This window comes from Dermacentor albipictus, chromosome 5, assembly GCF_038994185.2.
Source record: "Dermacentor albipictus isolate Rhodes 1998 colony chromosome 5, USDA_Dalb.pri_finalv2, whole genome shotgun sequence".
Classification (NCBI taxonomy): Eukaryota; Metazoa; Arthropoda; class Arachnida; order Ixodida; family Ixodidae; genus Dermacentor; species Dermacentor albipictus.
Genome location: NC_091825.1, coordinates 160,928,434 through 160,948,259, shown reverse-complemented (window position 1 = coordinate 160,948,259; position 19,826 = coordinate 160,928,434). Strand labels below are relative to the sequence as shown.

Here is a 19,826-nt window from a genome sequence, read left to right as displayed (position 1 = left end):
GTACACGACGCATGCTAAAAGCACCATGTATCGCCATCTATTGCCAGGTATAAACACCACTGTAGCCATTGACACCCAAGACAAATCAAAGCCAAGCCAGTCGAGTTGGATTCGCGCGCAAAACACGTAAAAGTGTGTTCTTGTGCCGATCGGAGCTTTGCAATGCCTAGAAGTGCTATACCGCATGTTGTCCTCGAAGGGGTTGCACTCTCTTATGTCTCGCAACAAATCCAAGTCGCTTTTAGAAAAACGAAGGTGCGGAGCTACCTTGTCGGCGTGTTTGGCTGCCATCTTGCAATGATGCTCTCGCTTGGTTGAGATCTCTTGAGACCGTTGTGCGGAGCTCTCTACGTGCGCAAAAAACGCACGCAAACTTTTGAGTCTCATGTATGTCCGTGAGACTCACGCAAACCCTTTGCATTCTGCGCAGGTTCACTGCTCACACGTAAGAGCTCTACGTATGCAAAGCCTTTACATACGTGAAACTAAAACTGTCTAATGTCCCTGAGGAAGGCATCCGCTATGCCCAGTTGCCTCCGCCACATTGCCGTTCATCTAGTTCACCGACTCGCCACCACTCTCGTTTGCCGTCCTTTAGCCGTCACTTTCTGATGGAAAACTAGACTGCACAGCTTCTGTAGCTGAAGCTGCACTGTCAACCTTGACCCAAAATCACCTGTTACCCTTACATGCCTACCGGAACACTCGAAGTCCATGTCGATGGCGTCCCTGTCAGAGCTTTGGTTGATACTGGGGCGCAAGCCTCTGTAGTGAATGCCAGTTTTCGTCACTGCATGAAGAAGATCCTTACACCTCCCTTGACTTGAGTCGTACGTGTCGCTGACGGTGCGACAGTCGCTGTTGTTGGGATGTGCACAGCTCGGGTTACCACTGCTGGTCACCAGGTGGCTGTTGTTTTTATGGTCTTTGCGCACTTCCCTCTTGACCTCATACTTGGACTTGATTTTCTTTCTGCCAATTCCGCTCGGAATGATTGCTCTGCCGGTGTCCTCTGCCTTCAACTGCCTCATCTCAGTGAACCCAGTGACCAAACTCCTCCATCTCAGTTACATTACAGCGATTCTGTTCGCCTGCTATCTAAAATCGTGACATATGTTGAAATGTCATGTTCGCAGGCTGTTCCAGATGGTTAGCATTGTGAAACATAGTTCCAGCGCACAATTAACAAGGACGAGGAGAGAAAGACAACACGAACGCCGGAATGGTCAGTCCACGCCGGAATGGACTCTTCTCGTCCTTGTTCAATTGTGCGCTGGAACTATGTTTCACAATGCTAATCATAACCAACTAGCCCAGCTGTCCATACTTAGTTCCAGATGGTGACTATTATGTGACACCTCTTACTGAGGTCCCACTCTTGCATGGTATCGCTGCACACTACATGGTGCTGAGCATTACGGCTAACAGAAACTGCCTTCCATTTGTGAATTTTGACTTCATCAAGCAAGTACTTCCACAGTGGCCTTTTGTAGCCCACCTTTGCGTCCTGCAGGACTTTCAGGTAGAACCTTTTGCAGGGGATGCTACATGTCTTCCGAAGGTCACTCATACGCCGACAACTTGTGGCAGCTGCAAAATTTGCAGCATGATTGCCACTGACCTTCTGCCTGAGCACATTGAAGCCCTTAAAGACACATTCTCGAGTCGTACCAAGACATTTTTGGCTTCGGTGATCGGCCTCTGGGCCAGACCTCCATAGTCGCCCATTGCATACATATGGGCAATGCCAGCCCTGTTCACCAACAGCCCTATCGAATATCTATGTCAGAGCGAAGCGCCATCCAGCAGGAAGGCAACAAGAAGCTTGCGAAGGACATCATCGAGTCATGCTCCAGTAACTAGGCGGCCCCTGTTGTTTTAGCTAAAAAGAAGGATGGATCGTGGCACTCTTGTGTGGGCCATCGCCACCTCAACAACATTGCAAAGAAAAACACTTAACCATTGCCACAAATTGATGATGCCCTTGATCTGTATGGTGCCGCTTACTTGTCTTCTATCAACCTTCGATCTGGATCTTGGCAGATTGCTGTGGACCTAATGGATCAAGAGAAAACGGCTTTTGTAGCTCGTGATGGGCTTTGTTTACCAGTTCAAGGTCATGCCTTTTGGTCTATGTAATGCCCCAACCACATTCGAGCAAATGATGGACTCTGCTTCACGAGTTCAAGTGGCATATGTACTTGTGTTATTTAGATGAAGTAATTGTGTTTTCACCTATGTTTGATATGCACCTCGAATGACTCTCGGAAATTCTTGATGTGTTCCGCCATGCTGGACTTCACCTGAATTCATCAAAGTGCCGTTTCGGCCATCACCGAGTTACGATCCTTGGCCATATTGTGGACGCTGTGGGCGTACAACCTGACCCAGAAAAAATTCGAGCCGTGAAAGACCTCCTTGTGCCTAAGTCTGCCAAAGATATTCGCAGCTTAGTGGGGCTCTGCTTTTATTTTCGCCGGTTCGTGAAAAATTTTACAGTGATTGCGAAACCGCTCACAGATCTTCTGAAACAAGACGCCCCTTTTACCTGTGGTCCTGCATGAGCCCCGGCTTTCTCCGAGTTAACCACACTCCTCACAACGCCTCCCATTTTGGCTCAATTCGACCTATCAGCTGAAACCGAAGTGCCCACTGACATGAGGGATTACGGTTGGCCCAATGGCAATGTGGAGCGAACTGCATTATCACTTATACCAGCAAGCTGCTGTTCATATCGAAGTGAAATTACTAAGTTATAGAATGTGAGTGCCTTGCTCTTGCTTGGACAGTTGCAACCATTCACAGTAGTTGCAGCGGACCGTTCACAGTAGTTTCCGACCACCATGCCCTGTGCTGACTAGCCTCTTTGAAAGATACTACAGGCAGAATTGCTCTATGGGCACTGTGCCTGCAAGAGTACACCTACACGGTGGTAGACAAGACAGGCAGCCTGCACAAAGATGCAGCTTGTTTGTACCGCTACCCTCTGGCCGACGATAACTCTTCGCGCACTGAATTCCTCGATTTCGTCTTTTCCGTGAGCTAGATGCTTAACATCGCCAATGAACAGCATCAGGATGCCTACTTAAGAGAAATAATCGAGTGCCTGGAATCCTCTCTTAGCGACACCTCTGTGCGCATGTTCCCCCTGAAGTATGGCACCTTATATTGGTGTAACATGTATTCTGACTGTCCTGATCTTCTAGTTATACCACCACACCTGCACTCCGCAGTTCTTTGTGAGTTTCATGACACCCCAACCACCGGCCACCTTGGTGTTACTCACACACATGGCCGCATGCACCGTCGCTTCTATTGGCCTGGCCTAGCTCGCTCAGTGTAGCGTTATGTCAGTGCATGCGGGCTATGTCAATGGCGAAAGAAACCATCTACACTTCCTGTTGTGTATCTTCAGCCCGTCAACGTCCCACCCAAGCCCTTCTTCCGTGTCAGTTTGGACCCTCCCAGACCCTTTCCTACATCATCTTCAGGAAACAAATGAGTTGCCGTTGCTACTGATTACGTGACGTGCTACGCAATGATACGAGTGCTAGCGACCAGCTGTGCTGCAGACATGACAGACTTTCTCCTCCATGACATAATTTACATGGTGCCCCACATCCATTGCTGACTGACCAAGGCCATATCTTCCTGTTGAAAGTCATCAACGATATCCTACGCTGCTGCTCCGTGCAGAACAAGATCACGTCGTACCATCCACAGGCGAATGGTCTCACCAAGCGCATGAATCGGACCTTAACAGGTATGCTTTTCATGTACGTGTCGGCTGACCACAATGATTGGTACCTTGCATTGCCATACTTGACGTTCGCATATAATTCCTCCCACCACGACATTGCTGGATACTCTCCCTTTTACCTTTTCTTCAGACGTGAGCCAACTTTACCGGTGCACATTTCTCCCTTCCTCTGCAACTTCAGCTAGTCAATATGCACGCAACGCCATTGCCCGAGTTGATTACGCATGGCAGATAGCGCATAGTAGACTTGCCGCTTTCCAAGGCAATCAGAAGCGCTTTTACGACAAGCAACATAGCGACAAACGTTTTCCTCCGGGTGCTCTCGTGCTACTTTGGACCCCCTCCTAACATGTGGGCTTTTCTGAAGAGCTCCTTCCTCACTACATAGGCCCATACTGCGTGGTATCGGCCCGTGTACTATCTTGGGCATGCGCGTTTGTCATGCCTACCATGGTTGCCTATTCCGAAACCTCTGCAGCAGATGCAACCAAAGCAAGCCGACTACAATGTACTGCTTGTCTAGCATATGACTAGGGCCTACTTCTTTCATTTTTATGACTAGGCTTCAAGATCGTCACGTGATGCTCCCTCCTGTTGTAGTCCTACTTCAACGTTGGGGAGCAATAGCATCGGCTCTATTCGTGGCTATCACTGCTCGGTTCATTTTGTTATGAGGACGATGATAGTGCCTTTTAGGTTTCAGTTCCAACATTACTAGCGAGATAGCTCTTATGCTTATTTGGCGCAAGCTTGGCGTAATTTTCCACTAAAATGCCATTTTGGAGCAGCATGACGAAAACGACCACTCTCGGTGCAAGTCAGTGCGGCAGTTATACCGCCGCGTTTGGAACTTGAATCACTGAGCTAGAGTGTACTAGAACCTTATTTCAGAGGTGTGGCCGTGGCTCTCCACCTGACGCATTTTGTGTGCCCAGTCGTGGCAGCACTGTAGTATATCACTACTGAAGGTGCATCGCAGTGAAGTGCATTGCACGTTCAAGCACGGACAGTGTGAAACACGCATCTGGCATCTGACCGGACATGCGCAGCAGACAGGCCGTATGTAGAGCTACAGTTGCTAGATGCATTCAATAGTTAGCAACAACGCCGCCTGCTACGAGCAGCACTTTGTGCGACACGTGTGATAAGATGCAGAGTGCACTGCCCGTATGTTCTAGTTCAACTGTAGCCGAGCTGCACCAAAACCACAAAAATGCCTTGAATTGTGCCCCATGTTCTCCAAAACACTGTGCACGACCGTCAAGGGTTCATGTGCAGGCTAGCTTTAGAGAAAAGTGGAAGCTGGTTGAATAGCCTGGGTTTTGTTAACTTCATCCTCACCGTATCGGAACTGCCACATTATTCTGGTCTTGCCTCGTTAGCCTGCGTTCTGGTAAATTCATGTAGGATAATGCACAATCATATTAATGCCTTCGCAAAACTATGCTTGCGTTTCGTTGAGGTTCGATGCGTTGCATATATCTTCATGCTATATCCAGTGAGAGGCGAACGCCTGTACAGTTTACTTCCATTAATTCGACCCTGATGGGTCCGATGAACTTTGTCGAATTATCTGACCGGTTGAATTAAACAAGACGCAGAAAAATACAAAACACACCACTGATTCATTTGACAGTATTCGCCCTGTTTTTGATACGTCCACGAATTGAACACGCCTTGATTTTTATGGTTTCAAAGTAGAAAACTAATGTAAAAATGACAATAGAGCCCCCAGCCAAAGTAGAAACTAAACAGGCCCTCGATCATTTGAGCAATAACAACTTAGCATGCCTCTGGTTGTGGCAATGATAAAAAGGCAAAACCAGCTAACTTTACCTTCACAGAATTAAAATTTATTAACTTAATGTCCATTGTCATCGCTCTCAGACAGCACTTTACTGCTGTCTATGAAGAGCCACAACATTTTGTCCTCCGTACGATCCCATAGCACATTTGATATTTCACACTTATCAAAGCACTCTACAACGATCACAAATGGGATGGTGGCCATGACTAGACTAACCAAATTGCGAGTTTGTCCTGCGAAGCATGTATAGTTCTCTGGAACGCCAAGAACACTTAACATGTAAATTAACTTATCATTTGAATGTACTTTCGTAATCAGACAGGAAGCGATGTGACGTCATGCTATACGAGAACTCGTGTCATCATCCATAGCAGCCATCTTGCGATAGCAATGATGCTGGTTAGGCTGGCTATGACGGCAGGCTGTTGCGAATTCCACGAATGCGATTTAGGTTTTGGTTTCATATCGCATTGCACCACCCAAGCAGTTTCTTGACGTATTTTCTTGTACAAAAATGCCTGTGTTATAATCGGGTAAATACAGTAATAAATTAAGAATTGATTGTGAGCTACCATTATTGCTTAATTCTTCCAAGGGCAGACTGAAAGTAACCATTTTCGACAGAAGATGACGTGTGTTCATTGCATTCACTTTACCCTAAGCACCACCAAGATGGACGCTACTACTATTGCAGTCACCACTGTGGTCACCATTAGGAGTTGGATGCGTACATGATGAGAAGCCAAGTTCAAATTATCCGGCAAAGGTTAATTTCAGGATCGATATAATCAAAGTTTGGTCATGTGGGCTGAAAGTCATGTGGGCTGGGATCCCAAAACAAATCAAAGATGCCCGAAGTTTGCAAAATCAAACGCCAGAGCAGCTGGCCACGGGATGAATGTAAACATGATACCAGCATGGCAGCGCCCAGCGTAGTCAGCCCATTTATGCATTGCCAACTCGAAAATATATGGTTGCATTCAGGGATGCAATCACTTTCGCGAGGTTTTGCATGAATTGGCACAGGACGTGCATTGAGCCAGCCTAACTTCGCGGAGCGCAACAGACGGCCTCTGATGCATCCTATGCCAAGATGCAAAATCACACGTAAGTGAATGTATCCCCGAAAGCGATTGCACGAGGAAGCCTGCATGCAGCGATCGTGTCTCCTACCACGTGACATTGATGAGTTGGCACTGTGTCATCACTTGACAAGACATGAAAAAGCAGGATATCGGGTGCGTCTTATACGCATAAAATTTCGTGCCAACCTGCTTGGGCTTCGATTTCAGAAAGTTTGTTTCAGCTGACTGTGCTTCTCTTCTGACCCTAAGGAGCCAGGGGTGTGGATGGCGCAGGAAAACGCACCCCGCCTGTGACCAGCGAAAAGTTTCGCACCAAAAACAATATTGGCCGCGATCATGAAAGCAATATGCTAATGTACGTGTGCCTATTACTCAACCAGTGCATTCTTAACATCAACAGCCTAGTTAGAAAACATTGGTTTCGAACTGCCAACCAAACATACGATGAAGAAAGGTAGCGAACACTGGCTAACTGCCACGCCTTCACTAATTGCAGAAAAAGGAGATACTACCACATATATATATATATATATATATATATATATATATATATATATATATATATATATATATATATATATATATATATATATATATATGCGAGACACTGTATGTGAAAAAGAACACCACCAGAGAAAGATGAACCGAAAATGCATCACAATGTGTGTGAATGAGCGTCTACAATTTGTATGGAACGGAATGCAGATAACATGCACACATGAGAGCGTAGTGGGCCATTCACGGCCGGGAAGAAGTCTTCACGGGACGCGCACACACACAAACACACATACACACAAAAGCTTCAAATAGTTCACCACCTCTCCTGGCATACTGCTTTGCAATGCAGAACGGTGCATTAGCACTTAAGAAGATAACTCTAAAAGTAAGGAAATCTGAAAATGACTGTCGCCAGTTGGCTGAGCGGAGTAAAGTTCTCAAGCGCCCGCATTGCAGTCTGTCGAGTCCCCACAAAGATGGCGGCGAGCGCTCAACGCCTCTTTCAATCTGCTAACCAGAGAACTTCCAGAGAGCAGCCAGACCAAAATTGTCCTGACTGGTTCTGGCAGCCCATGGGTAGCCAGAACCGTCCAGCTCGAGTAAAACAAACGCCCAGCTGTAGTGTGTGGTGCAGTGGGCAGAGCAACTCGAGAAAAACGAAGGTGCTCTGGCTGGCTCTGGCAGCCTGCAGGTAGCCAGAAGTGGAAAATTGAAGAGGTCCATTGACAACAAGATGTTGTGGACGACGATTGCTTAGTGGCCTGCAAGAGGCTTGTCATGAGCCAGAAATGCTCCCTCACCTTCCAGCCTCACCACCAGAGGCACACTGAGGTTGATTGAGCGGCATGCACTCGTGATTCCATTAGCAATGGTCGCACAGTTGACAATGCCTCCGAAGATGTTCACAAGGACAGCTTTGACCTGCAATGGAGCACACATACAGAACAATATGGTAGTGCAACTGAAACAGTAATTTTAAAGTTTACAGACCGATGTCCTGTGCAGCAAAGACTTTCCTTTGGAACTTATCTGGATAACTGCACTACCACTAAACAACACTGATGGAAATAACCATATGGTAAAGATGCTGATTGGAGCACCAACAAACTTGCATAAACATTGTGGGGTTTCGGGCTCTCGCGGTGGTTGTGTGGAGCTGTTGCGTTGTGTTTCCGGGGGCTCCATGCCCCTTTGCTCCCTGCCTGGACAAGGTGGCAGCAACTCGTAAAACACTGTCACTCAGCTGTCATCCCGCCCACGGGAAGCTCAATGGACTTCCCTCAGTGGCCGACATCGTGGCGAGATTCGGGCCGTGCTTGCGTGCATTCTGGGCACGCACGCGAGATGGGGCCAGGAGAGACCATATCGAGTCATCGGAAGGCGTGTATGTGTTCGGCGGCCCCCTTTGCCCGCCGATGGTTACCTCGGCTCGACAGGGTCTGGGTCTCGGCGCGTGCTTTTCCGTCGTCTCGATGTCCTGAGGCAGCATTTTCCAATCGTGCCCTCGTCTGTTCTTCTGTTTCTTTTCGTTTCCATTTCCGATGCTGTGGGGGTGCACGATGGCAGGCGCTGGCTGAAGGATGGTCAGCCTCTTTCTGCTGGGTTCTTTGCTGTCTCTGTCGCGGTGCGCTGTTAGCTGCCACCAGGGACCATTTGGCCATGTGTTGTCTCACAATTAGATTTAGATTCAGACATCTTGTTTAAACTTACATTTGTGTCGAACACCAGCCTAATAAATGTTATTTCTTCTTTTTCCAAGTGCTTCGCCTAAGGGTCTCTCTTGCTGCGTGTGCGGTTTCACCTTTCCTTGGTGGGGCCGGCGGAGCACATGCACGCGCAGTGGCGCCCTATGTGCACGGCAGCTAAGAGTGCTTGTACCCGCGGTGGTCGTGTGGCGTGCGTGCCATGAGCATAACGAGTAGACCACAATATGCAGCTTAATCTGGAGCAGAGATGCCAATGGCACATGCAAGAATCACATCGACTGTACCCATTGTGGCCATATTGAAACTGTTAAATAAAGAAAACAAAGGTATTTGCAGAAATTTTAAACCTTACAAAATGGAACCAAAGATTATGAGTTACCTCAAAACATCACTATTGTACACATAAAACTAGGGGTGTGCGAATACCGAATAGTAGAGTTCAAATAGAATATTGAATTGAGTCAAGAAAGAAAAGCGACATATCAAATTTAATATTGAATGCTAGAAAACCTTTTACAAAATTTAATGCTTACAAATTTCGGGCAATGAAACACGGTGCTGCTCATGCTCACGAGTCTCCTGACATTGCAGAACAAGAATGTAGCAAGCTATCAGTAATGTACGTACATATAAATGAAGTACAGTTTACTCTTACTAAAGGGAACACTAAATTAATTGCCTACGTAAATGCATGCAACCACGTCGTGACACTTTCGAGCACACAGTGCATAGTCTTGTGACGAGTTGCTTGAAGCTATAACAAGACACCGATGTACATCTTGTGGGGATGCGCGACTCTCGCGCGTCTCCTGATGTTTTTCCCGCATAGCATGTCTCCTGTAATCCCGCTTCGCCGCGTGGTCTGCGTGACGCCCGCGTGGTCTATGTGGTTGAAGCGCAGTGCGAGAGATGGCGCGAGTGTTGCGCTGCTAACGCCACCGACAGGCGAGGTTACCTGGGCGCCGAAAGGAAGGCGCTTGCTGGCTTGCTCTCTTGGGGGTTCGTGAAGCAAGCGGGACGGATGTGCCGTGCCGCGCGCTGGCCGATGCTTCGGCGAGACCGTCTCGCGTGGCCGCCTTCGAACGCGCCACGATTCGCGTGACTATACACGCGAACGACCAGGCGTTGGGATCCAGCATGGGGCGAACATATTCGCTCGCTTCCGGTCGCGGTAAGTCGGACTTCTAGACTTGTCGCGAGCCCATCGGCATGTTTTGTGGATAGCAACTCCGCTAGCAGGCATTGATCTATGAAAGGTGCAATAAATGCCCTTGTGATTGTTTGCACTACTGTGTTGTCGTTCCTTTGTCCCAAGAGTACGGTGAGAGAGTCCCACATATCAGACCCCACATCTGGCTGCCCAACGTGGGACTCTTGGGGCATCGGACGATAATTTTAAGTTTTGCTTCGTTCGAGACCTTTGTTTGAACCGAAGCGTAGGCCTAGCGTGAATTTTGATCGCTAGCGTCGGCGGCATGCTTTCTTGAGCGAGGTGACGGTGGCTGTAGTGTGTTTGAACATGTCAACATGCTAAGCCTTTTCGCAAGTGTTTTTTTAATGACATTCGTCGGGACGAGAGCCACGTGGTCTGCATACTGGGAGAGCGAGGCATAGCGCCTGCGGAGCATATTGGCAAGCCTGAAGCGAGTGAGTACGGAAGCCTCGCGGGTGGTCCGAATTTCTTATGTAAATAGCTTCTTCTATCTCTTTGACTCTGATGAAGTCGCGGCTCTGGGAGCCGGTTGGCTGCGGGCCACGGGTGCCACTACGGGCTGACTGGTATTGCGGCCTGGCGCCGGGCGCTCCGACACCGTCTGGGACGGTGGGCGCCGTCAACTCGGATGCTGTGTGCACCGAGCGGAGTAGGACCACCTCACAGAGCTGACGTCTCCTCGCGGCTGCCTGTTTTGCGCCCATTTTGGGTGTTGTTTTTGGATGCCGGTTGTGGTCAGGGTAGCGACGCTTTAGGCCTAAGGCTTTACGAAGTTGCCTGTCGCACGTGGAGGCACACAACATGGTGGACCGTGGCGTTGAGGTGTTGCAAGTTGCTTCCCTCATTCCATTTAGCCTCGCACGAATTGAAATTACTCGTTCGACTCAAGGAAGCGAGCTTTGTTCACGTGAACTTAGCATCTTGTACGATCTTTTGCTAGCCGAGTCGAACATCATACCACGTGGGCGATGCACATGCAGAATTCCTCTCCCTTGCTAATGTTTGCCGAGTGTGTTGAGTGTATGCAGCGTGATTGGAGTCCCCCCTGGTTTGCCTTCACCTGCACATTGTCTGCGCCGCTGCCCCGGACTACGATCGAGCCACCGGGCAATGGTGATGCTGTGGCAAGTTCGGTGCAGCGGCTTCGGCGGCCGCCTCTATCCAGCTCGCAACCCTCGGCGGCGGAGAAAAGAGCCAGTGGTCACGAACAGCTACTGCGGCTTTCGCCAGCAGGGCGCGTCGGTGCGAGCGACGCTTGCTCGTTCCGACTACTGCATTGCCATTTCCAGAGTCCTGGCCTGGAATCGTGCCGTCGAGTCTGCAAAGCTGCTGCTGTGACCAGCGGACGCCAGCGGTGTACCCAAGGACAATGTCGGCTCGCATGCTATGGATAGCATGTGGACATTTCCTCAGCGTGGCCACTGTTGCATGTACTATCTTGTTCGCAAAGCACGGGTTAATGTTAGACCGTGTCGCATGTTTCGCAGAAATAAGAAGTGATTTAAGGTTGGGGAGATGTGGGGATGCGCGACTCTCACGCGTCCCATGATATCTTGTTTGCCCGCATAGCTCCTGCAATCCGGCCTCGCCGCGTGGCCTGGCACCCGCGGCGGTCGGAGTGGTTGAGGCGCAGTACGAGAGAGGGCGCGAGTGTTGCGCTGCTAACGCCGCCGACAGGCGGGGTTACTTAGGCGCTGAAAGACAAGGCGCTTCCCATCTTTGATTCGGGACAGCACGCAGTGCGGACGTGCCGTGCAGCACGTGCGCCGATCCATGCTTCTGCGAGACCGTCTTGCGTGGCCGCCTTGGAACGCACCACCGTTCGTGTGACCGTACACGCGAACGACCAGGCGTTGGGATCCTGCACGGGGCGAACATATTCGCTCGCTATCCGGTCGCGGTGAGTTGGACTTCTAGATTTGTCGCACACCCATCGGCATGTTTTGCGGATAGCAACTCGGCTAGCTGGCATTGATCTATGAAAGGTGCAATAAATGCCCTTGTGATTGTTTGCACTACTGTGTTGTCGTTCCTTTGTCCCAAGAGTACGGGAGGAGAGACCCCACAACATCAACCTGTTTGGCTTAGCAAACATTCTCACACATACTATATAAACCTCAATGAATGTTTCAGATGGTGCCAGTCAGCATTTATTTTCCACGCAAGTACCTGCGGCATCTATCGTTTCTGAACTTGGGGTAAATATTACTTAGCTTCTGCAGTGCAGAAAGCTCAACGCCCAATCCATACTTCTCTCTCACACTTTTTAACAATGCAATATGCCACAAATTTAAAGTTCTATCCAGTCCTTCTTTATGGACTTCCTTGTTCCTACCCACAGTTAACCTGAATGGCTACATTGGCAACATAACAAATTTCATGATGCAACATGAAAACATGAAAATTTCATTCGGACAGTCATGCAAGGGGTTGTAAGCTCATTTTGCTTACAGCAAGGCACCAGCTTTATTTTCTAGCCCATATATTATGAAGCAAGCAGACAATCTGTGCTAGAGCCTTGCATAGTTGGCCTACCTTGGGGTCATCTGTGATGATCTTGAAGGCTTGTGTGACTTGGTCTTCCTTGACTGAGCCGCCAACATCCAAGAAGTTAGCTGGTGCACCTCCGTGCAGCTGGATAATGTCCATGGTGGCCATGGCCAGGCCTGCTCCATTCACTGCCACAAAGGTTTGTAGGCAATGAATGCATTGCTCATTTACGTTGCTATCCTAGGTTCAAGCCAGCCATCTGAGCACAATGCAGACAAATGATTTCCACAATGCTGAGGCCATACAATTCGGGCATGGGCTTCTAGAACGATGTCCACAGCCACTGCTAAAACTACAAGGGAATTTTCAGGCTGTGGATCAAAGCTGCTTACGGCATTAGCAATCACTGTGGCGGCCTTCACTGAAGGGTCTTCATTTCCATAATGCCCCAACACCTCAGGAAGGATTCAGTAGGAGGTTCCATTGGGTTCTTGCAAGCATGAGCATTGCTAGGCATGGAAGCTGGTTACACAGTACAAGGGCATGTCACACAGGGACTTATCCAGTCACATTAAATGAGTCATTTATGAGAAAAAGTCACCAAACCTACGCTAACTTCGTGAAAAATATTTTGTGGTGACCAAACTGCCATTATCAACAGCAAATTATTAAAGAGGTCTTGAGCCACCCTTCGGGCTTGGTGAAAAAACAGTGTGCTGATAGCATACGCTGCTGTGAAGATTTCAGGCAAATTTTGGGGTCTTGTGTGGCACATGGAGCTCGCAAACAGAACATGAAGTCACCTTTCTCTCGAATGCTTTCTTTTTAACAGAAGCCTGCTCCTCACTCTTCTGGACACTTTATTTCACGATATAGCAGATTACCATGAGTGGCTGCAGTTTAGTGGCCAACAGGCGACATCAATCAGGTGTTTGGATCAATGCACTTCTTCCGACCGTTACTGTGTATATTTATTGACACAGTTTAACAAACAGGCTGATGTAAGCGAACATCTGCTTTCAAATTTTGACAATTATGTACTTCTCAAAGAAGCTGACTATTGTATGCTCATGCTCAGCCGCAGCACACGCATGGGAATTAAACTTTGGCCACCCTGCTTATTGCTGCAGTAGATGTCGGGTCTCGCCAATTTCGACTAGTTTTGAACACTCAGCTCAACTAGAACCACTCGATACTTCAGGTCAGACCACATGCACGCTTGCCAGCACGCGCTCACTCCTGGCCGCTCCTGGTTAGATGCCTTGGCAGACCATGCCTCGCATTTACTATTCATAGCGCTTCAAAATGTGCAAGCTGGGTGAGGCTACTGTCCGTCAGTCAAGCTGGGGCAGGAGGAAAAGCCAGTCTGCACCAAATAGCACAGCCAGACAGGAGCATACGAGCGCGAGCGCACACTCAAGCCCTGCCATGCACAAAGAAAATGCTGCGCTCTGCTAGATAGCGTGGGTACCGCGGTCACAATGGGGTGCCGTGACAAGTCCACTCACTGAGCGCACTGCAGTTTGCAGAGGACAACTGCATTTGGCACGCCGTAGGTGCCAAAATTGGAAACAGTGGCACCTATGTGAACATCCGAAATCAAATTTGAACTGTGCACCACGGCGACGTTCAGGAAGCGGAGCGTTATGGGCACACACCGCTTCACCATACTCTTTGCAGTGCAGGTCATAGAAGAAGGAGCGGAAGTACCACGACGGGGTTGTGTGACTGCCAATAACTGTATTTCTGCTGCAAAGTATTCTTGTGGCAAAGTATTTCTGAAACAGTCTAAATTAACTTCAAATGCATTTCTCGACTTCAATAAAAAAGTGGTTCAGAGCGCCTTTCAAAGCTGCAAATGAGCATGTTGCCCTGTCATCAGTAAGGTTAGATGCAGAGAAACTCGTAACTAACAATTGTCAACAGTGCCTCCACACTTTATAAGGCCAATGACACGCTAGTTCTTTCTGTCCAGATGGCCTGCTTTGACAATAAGGTGCTCGTGCATGACATTGCAATGTTTCATGATAGGAGAATGTCACCAGCAACTGAAATATGCCACTCTCCATCACTTACTACGCTATGAATGCTGGAGTATAACATTGCACTGTGGTGATAACCACATAGTGGTGCCCTCCTTGGGCTGCCACAAATCAAGTGTGTAGCAAAGGAATGGCAGGCTTATACAGCTGTCAGTCTTTTCAAAGACCTTTCACATGTTTTCTACAGCTAGTGCTCTTCAAAATGTGCACTGCCATTTTAAGCACCCCATAACTTGCACAGATAAAGCCAGTGCACACCTACCTAAGCAGGCAATGTTTCCATCCATGCCAATGTAGTTGAGGTTGTGCTTCGATGCAAGCACTTCTCTGGGATCGCTTTCAGATGTGTCTTCTTGAGCAAAAATGTCCTGCTGTCTGAAGGCCGCATTGTCGTCAAAGTTGATCTTGGCATCAAAGCATACCACTGGTGCCCGTGCAAAGTAAAAAATAGATTGAAAGCTGGCTTGAGGAAGCAACACATATGCAGGAGCTCTTGCAAGGCATATGCTCTGAGTGAACTGCTCACATTACATAACCTCCTAGCATATAACAATGCAACTAAAGAAGTATGTAAGTATTCACATCTTATTTGATGATACATTTTATTCTACCACTATAGGACAAAGGCATCTCCCAGTGATCTCCAGCTACTCCTGTGCTGCATTGAACATTGGCCTGTGCTTGCAAATTTATATTCTCTGCTGCCCTTGAATGCATTTCCCTTCCCTTAGTGCCCACTCTATTAAATTTATACCACCAGTTATCTCTTCTACACATTACATGACGCACCCAATAAGGCCACTAGTTCCTATTAATCTCAACTGAAATATCTGCAATTTCTTTTTCATCCTTGTTGCCATCTACTTATTTTTTAAGGCTACACCTATTATTATGTGTTTCATCAATACACCATCCTTGGCTTTAAGTTGGTTATTCTCTACGTTTTGGTTTCATAGGTTACCTGGTTATTGTAGCACCTGAATAGTGTTCTGAGCTGCTCATAAGGCAACTTTTATGTTTATAACACCAATTCACTTGAAGAACTACGCAAAACATTGCAAATAAAATAGGTCTTTATGTGAGCCTATGGCACAGGTGTTGCAATAACAGTGCTGTCTACGAAATATTCAAGAGGCACTGACCTCTTCCATCTGGCGTTTCTCCAAATGGGTTCACTTCAACCTGAGTGGCATCAACTTTGAGAAATAAGCTGTACAACCTCTCTATCTGTTCAGCTGCCTGCCAGTAAATAGATCAAAGAAAAAAGCAGTACAATAACTCTCCTGCAAAATTTTTTGTTTTGCTCACTGCTCCTACGTGCAAAAAGTTTTGAAAATTTAATGCTATAGGAGAAGGCATAAGACCAACCAGCTCATCTTAGTGCTCTCGCTAATTCGCATCAGCCACATGTCATGAACTCTGCACAATTATGCTAAACAAATGTTTACTGATTACTGGCAACAAATACTCCTCCACATAGCAGTGCTTGGTCACTCATAGTAATGAATAAAGGGACCACATTCTAGGTAAAGGAAATTAAGAGCACTGGCAGCCATGGACCCTAAACAATCAATGCCTTTCCAGTGTCTACAGTGCACAAGACACATGCTTATTTGACAGTTGCAAGCATGTGTGGAAAGCATGCCATTCACTCTAGATAAGTACAGGTATGTGTGAGATAACTGATTTACATCATTTCACAAAGCATTGTGCACAGGATAGAAAAAGCATTGTTACAAATGATGACACACTCTTCCATGGTGGGAGCTTTGGCCCACTGACTTTCACGTGCAGAAAGTATGCCACTCAGCTATTGCACTTCTTTTCAAACAAGCACTCACAAGAGTGCAGTGCTAATTATGGCGGTGCCTCAAGAGCTTTTATTGGAAAGGTGTATTCGTGAGAAATAATTCACTCCAGATAAGTGCAGGTGTGTGTGAGATAACTGATCTACATTATTTCACGAAACATTGTGCACAGGATAGAAAAAACATTGTTACGAATGACGCCAGGCTCTTCCATGGTGAGAGCTTTGGTCCACTGACTGTTCATGAGGCCTTCAGGCTTCTGGCATTGAGCTTTCGTGCGCCAACAGACAGCACAGCACTGCACATAGTTTGATATGTCAGCCTGCATGCCCAGCCAGACGCACCGTGCTGAGACACATCTCACGGTTTGGAAAAATTCATCATGGCCTGCAGTGGGGTGGTCATGTGCAGTCCTCAGTGCCAGATGTCTAAGGTGATCAGGTAGCCATGGCACTTTCTTGTTGTCTCTTTGCTGAACCAGCAGTCCGCTTGGCTCCCGTTCTGTTGTCTCTGCCAGATCATGAACTAAGTGGTGATCAGGGTCCGAGCTTGGGAGCCTAGTCCATTGACCACAGTCTCCAGTTTTGAGAGACGGCCGCTAAGAGCCTGTTCGTAGATAAGCTGTCTTGTGTCGCCTAAGAGTGTGGCATTGTCTTTCAAGGCTACTGCCACTTTCTCAAATGTGATTTTCACTTCAGGTTCTGGAGTGGCAATTGTTATGTTTGTGCCTTAGGATTTGCCTGACGGGAGGCCAGTGCTGTGGTGTGTCGACCGTGGAGGCGGCGTTAATCCCCCCATGGTGGGTGTCCCCACGGCGTGGGTGTCCTCGCAGCTGCACGGCGTCAACGACGGAAGCGGCCGTCGGCTTACCGACTGCTATTCGGCCCCTCCTCGTGCGGACAGCAATGCACCCCACCCCTTCCTTCGTGCGGCGGCGCCAAGGGGCAACCCTTTTACCGACCACCCAAGGACTATGTTTCGACACCTTGCCTTGCAGATCGTTCGTTCCCTTTGTCGTATGCCGGGCCACTGAACTTGCCCGGCGCCCCATACCGACCGACCGCCAGATTAGCCTGACGGCGCAGCGCGGTGCCCGGAGGCGCCGGCCACTGAAAGCGGCGTTGGGGCCACCGAGGCTGCCCGGACCCTCTCTCTCTCGAACTTGTTCGTCCTTAGGGACTATCTGGGGAATCTGGGGACGGGAAGTGTTATTTAAGCAGCTTGGAGCTGCTCGGTTGGTCTCTCCTCATAACCACGCAAACTTGTACATACTGTATAAAGAATTCTTCGCCGAGAAAGCTCTCCTCGTCTCTGACTCTGCGTGAAGTGGGGTCCTGACCTCCTGCCGGCCACGCATACCTCGGCACACGCAACAACTGGATGGCGAGCGGTGGGATCGAGCCTGAAGTATGACGGACGACAGCACACCGAGATCACGGGGACGGACAGCTTAGGGCTGGTGAGTGTTGGCTTTGCTCTTTTGAGTGACCAGGCTGACGGGATAGAGGTGTAATCCTAGTCGCTGGTAGGGACCTGCCGCAGAAGCGTGTGTTTTGGTACTTCTGGGTAGAGGTCGAGGCATTGTCACACCAGTGTTCCGTGATGGATCTCAAACGGTTGCTTAGAACTCAGCTCATATCCCTTTGCGAGGAGCTAGGCGTTGAAGTTCAGCTTCAAATGACGAAAGCAAGTATCATTGAAGCGATTGAGAGTACGGATCTTGCAAAAGAGGAAATCGTAGAAATGTGGAACGAAATCCTAAGGCGCAAGGCGGACGAGCAGAAGCTAACAGAGCTTCAGATAGAGAAACTTCGACTTGAAGTCGAGTTGAGAAAGACAAGTGTGGTTCTGGAATCAGAGGGAGCAGGTAGACATGACCTTTATGATCTATCTAAACTTATGCAGCCCTTCAAGGTTGGGCAAGATATAGGCCTGTATCTAGTAAATTTCGAGAGAACTTGCGAAAAGTCAAAATTTGTTCGCAGCACTTGGGCGCGGCGCTTGCTTAGTTTGTTGCCCTGCGAGGCAGCAGATGTGCTTGCGAGGTTGCCTGCGGATGATTCTGACGACTATGATCAGGTAAAAGAGAGCCTAATGAAGCGGTTTCATTTGTCAGCAGAGGCATTCAGGCAGAGATTTCGAAGTCTGAACAAAAGGAAGGGCGCCACTTTTGCCGAGTTTGCTTATGAGTTAAAGGTAAATTTGGCCGAGTGGTTAAAGGGCGCCAAAGCTTTTGGCAGCTTCGAAAAGGCGTTAGAAGTGTTTGCCTTGGAGCAGTTTTATTCAAAGGTGCCGGAGGCAATGAAACTTTGGATCCAAGACAGAGATCGTGTCGAGTCGGTGCAGTCAGCCGCTGACCTGGCGGATCAGTATGCCTCACGCAGAGGAATTAAAGAGGAGGCTACGATCGCCGGTGCGGTGGAAAAGAGAGGCTGGGAGGGTACAGCTAGGCCCAGTAATGGGAAAGATGCTGCGAAAGAAATGGAGCCGAGGGTTCACAAGCAGCCGATAGGGGAACAAGAGAGAGAGATTCGTGAGAAACGGTCACAGAAGAGCTTGTTCGAAAAACGGAGGCCGGTGACGTGCTTTAACTGCAACGAAACCGGTCACATAGCTGTCGGCTGCCGCAAACCAAGGGTTGTGTTCGCGTACGTTTCTGACTCGCAGAATAATGATGAGCTGCTAAAACCGCACCTGTCTAAACTGCAGGTGAATGGGAAAAGCTGCAACGTGTTGCGGGACAGTGGAGCAACCATTGACTTGGTGCACCCAGATTATGTGAAGCAGGAGCAGTACAATGGCAAATGCGCTTGGATAAAGCCTGTGTTAGAGGACACGAGTGTCTGCCTTCCGGTCGCAGATGTGGTGCTCAGCGGGCCGTTCGGTGAAGTGTGTACTGAGGCAGCTGTTTCTAACAAGCTGCCGCCGCAGTACACTTACTTGTTCTCTAACCGCACCGATCGCCTACTGAGGGACCAGGGTAAAGATTGGGTAGAGGGTAGCGTTCCGGCTCTAACGACATCTAAAGCGCGTGCCTTGGCGGCTAAGCTGGAAATGAAAGAACGGGATACCGACGTGGAAATAAGCAATCCACTCGGCGATGAGTGCGAAATTGAACCAGAGAACCTTTCAGTATCTGTGAGTAGTGAGGGAGAGACTGTTAAGCATGAGAGAGAGATTGCAGAAAATGCAGAGGTGAAGGCTCTTGGGCAATCGGGCAGAACAACCAGACAAACCAAGTTCGAGAGCGCATTGATGAAGGACGTCGAATGTGTCGACAGGTTATTTGTCCTCCCGTGCTCTAGCTCGCTAGATAGCATGCTAGCAAAAGTGACGAGAGAGGTTCTCATTAAGGAGCGGATGCTAGAACTTCAAATAATCGAGCCTTGCGAGAGCTTTTATGCTTCTCCGCTCATT

General features: G+C 48.5%; 1 protein-coding gene across 2 annotated transcripts in view; it reads right to left on the bottom strand.

Moving 5' to 3' along the window:
* The window catches only part of ScsbetaG (Succinyl-coenzyme A synthetase beta subunit, GDP-forming), a 45,543-nt gene that overhangs the window by 13,150 nt on the left and 12,567 nt on the right, over window positions 1–19,826 (bottom strand). For both annotated transcript variants that reach the window (XM_065449717.1, XM_065449718.2), the window contains exons 7-10: window positions 15,744–15,840; window positions 14,864–15,025; window positions 12,605–12,747; window positions 7,951–8,071 (exon numbers count right to left, since the gene is read on the bottom strand). In XM_065449717.1, the coding sequence (XP_065305789.1) occupies window positions 7,951–8,071; window positions 12,605–12,747; window positions 14,864–15,025; window positions 15,744–15,840 (523 nt within the window). The remainder of the gene's footprint in view (window positions 1–7,950; window positions 8,072–12,604; window positions 12,748–14,863; window positions 15,026–15,743; window positions 15,841–19,826) is intronic.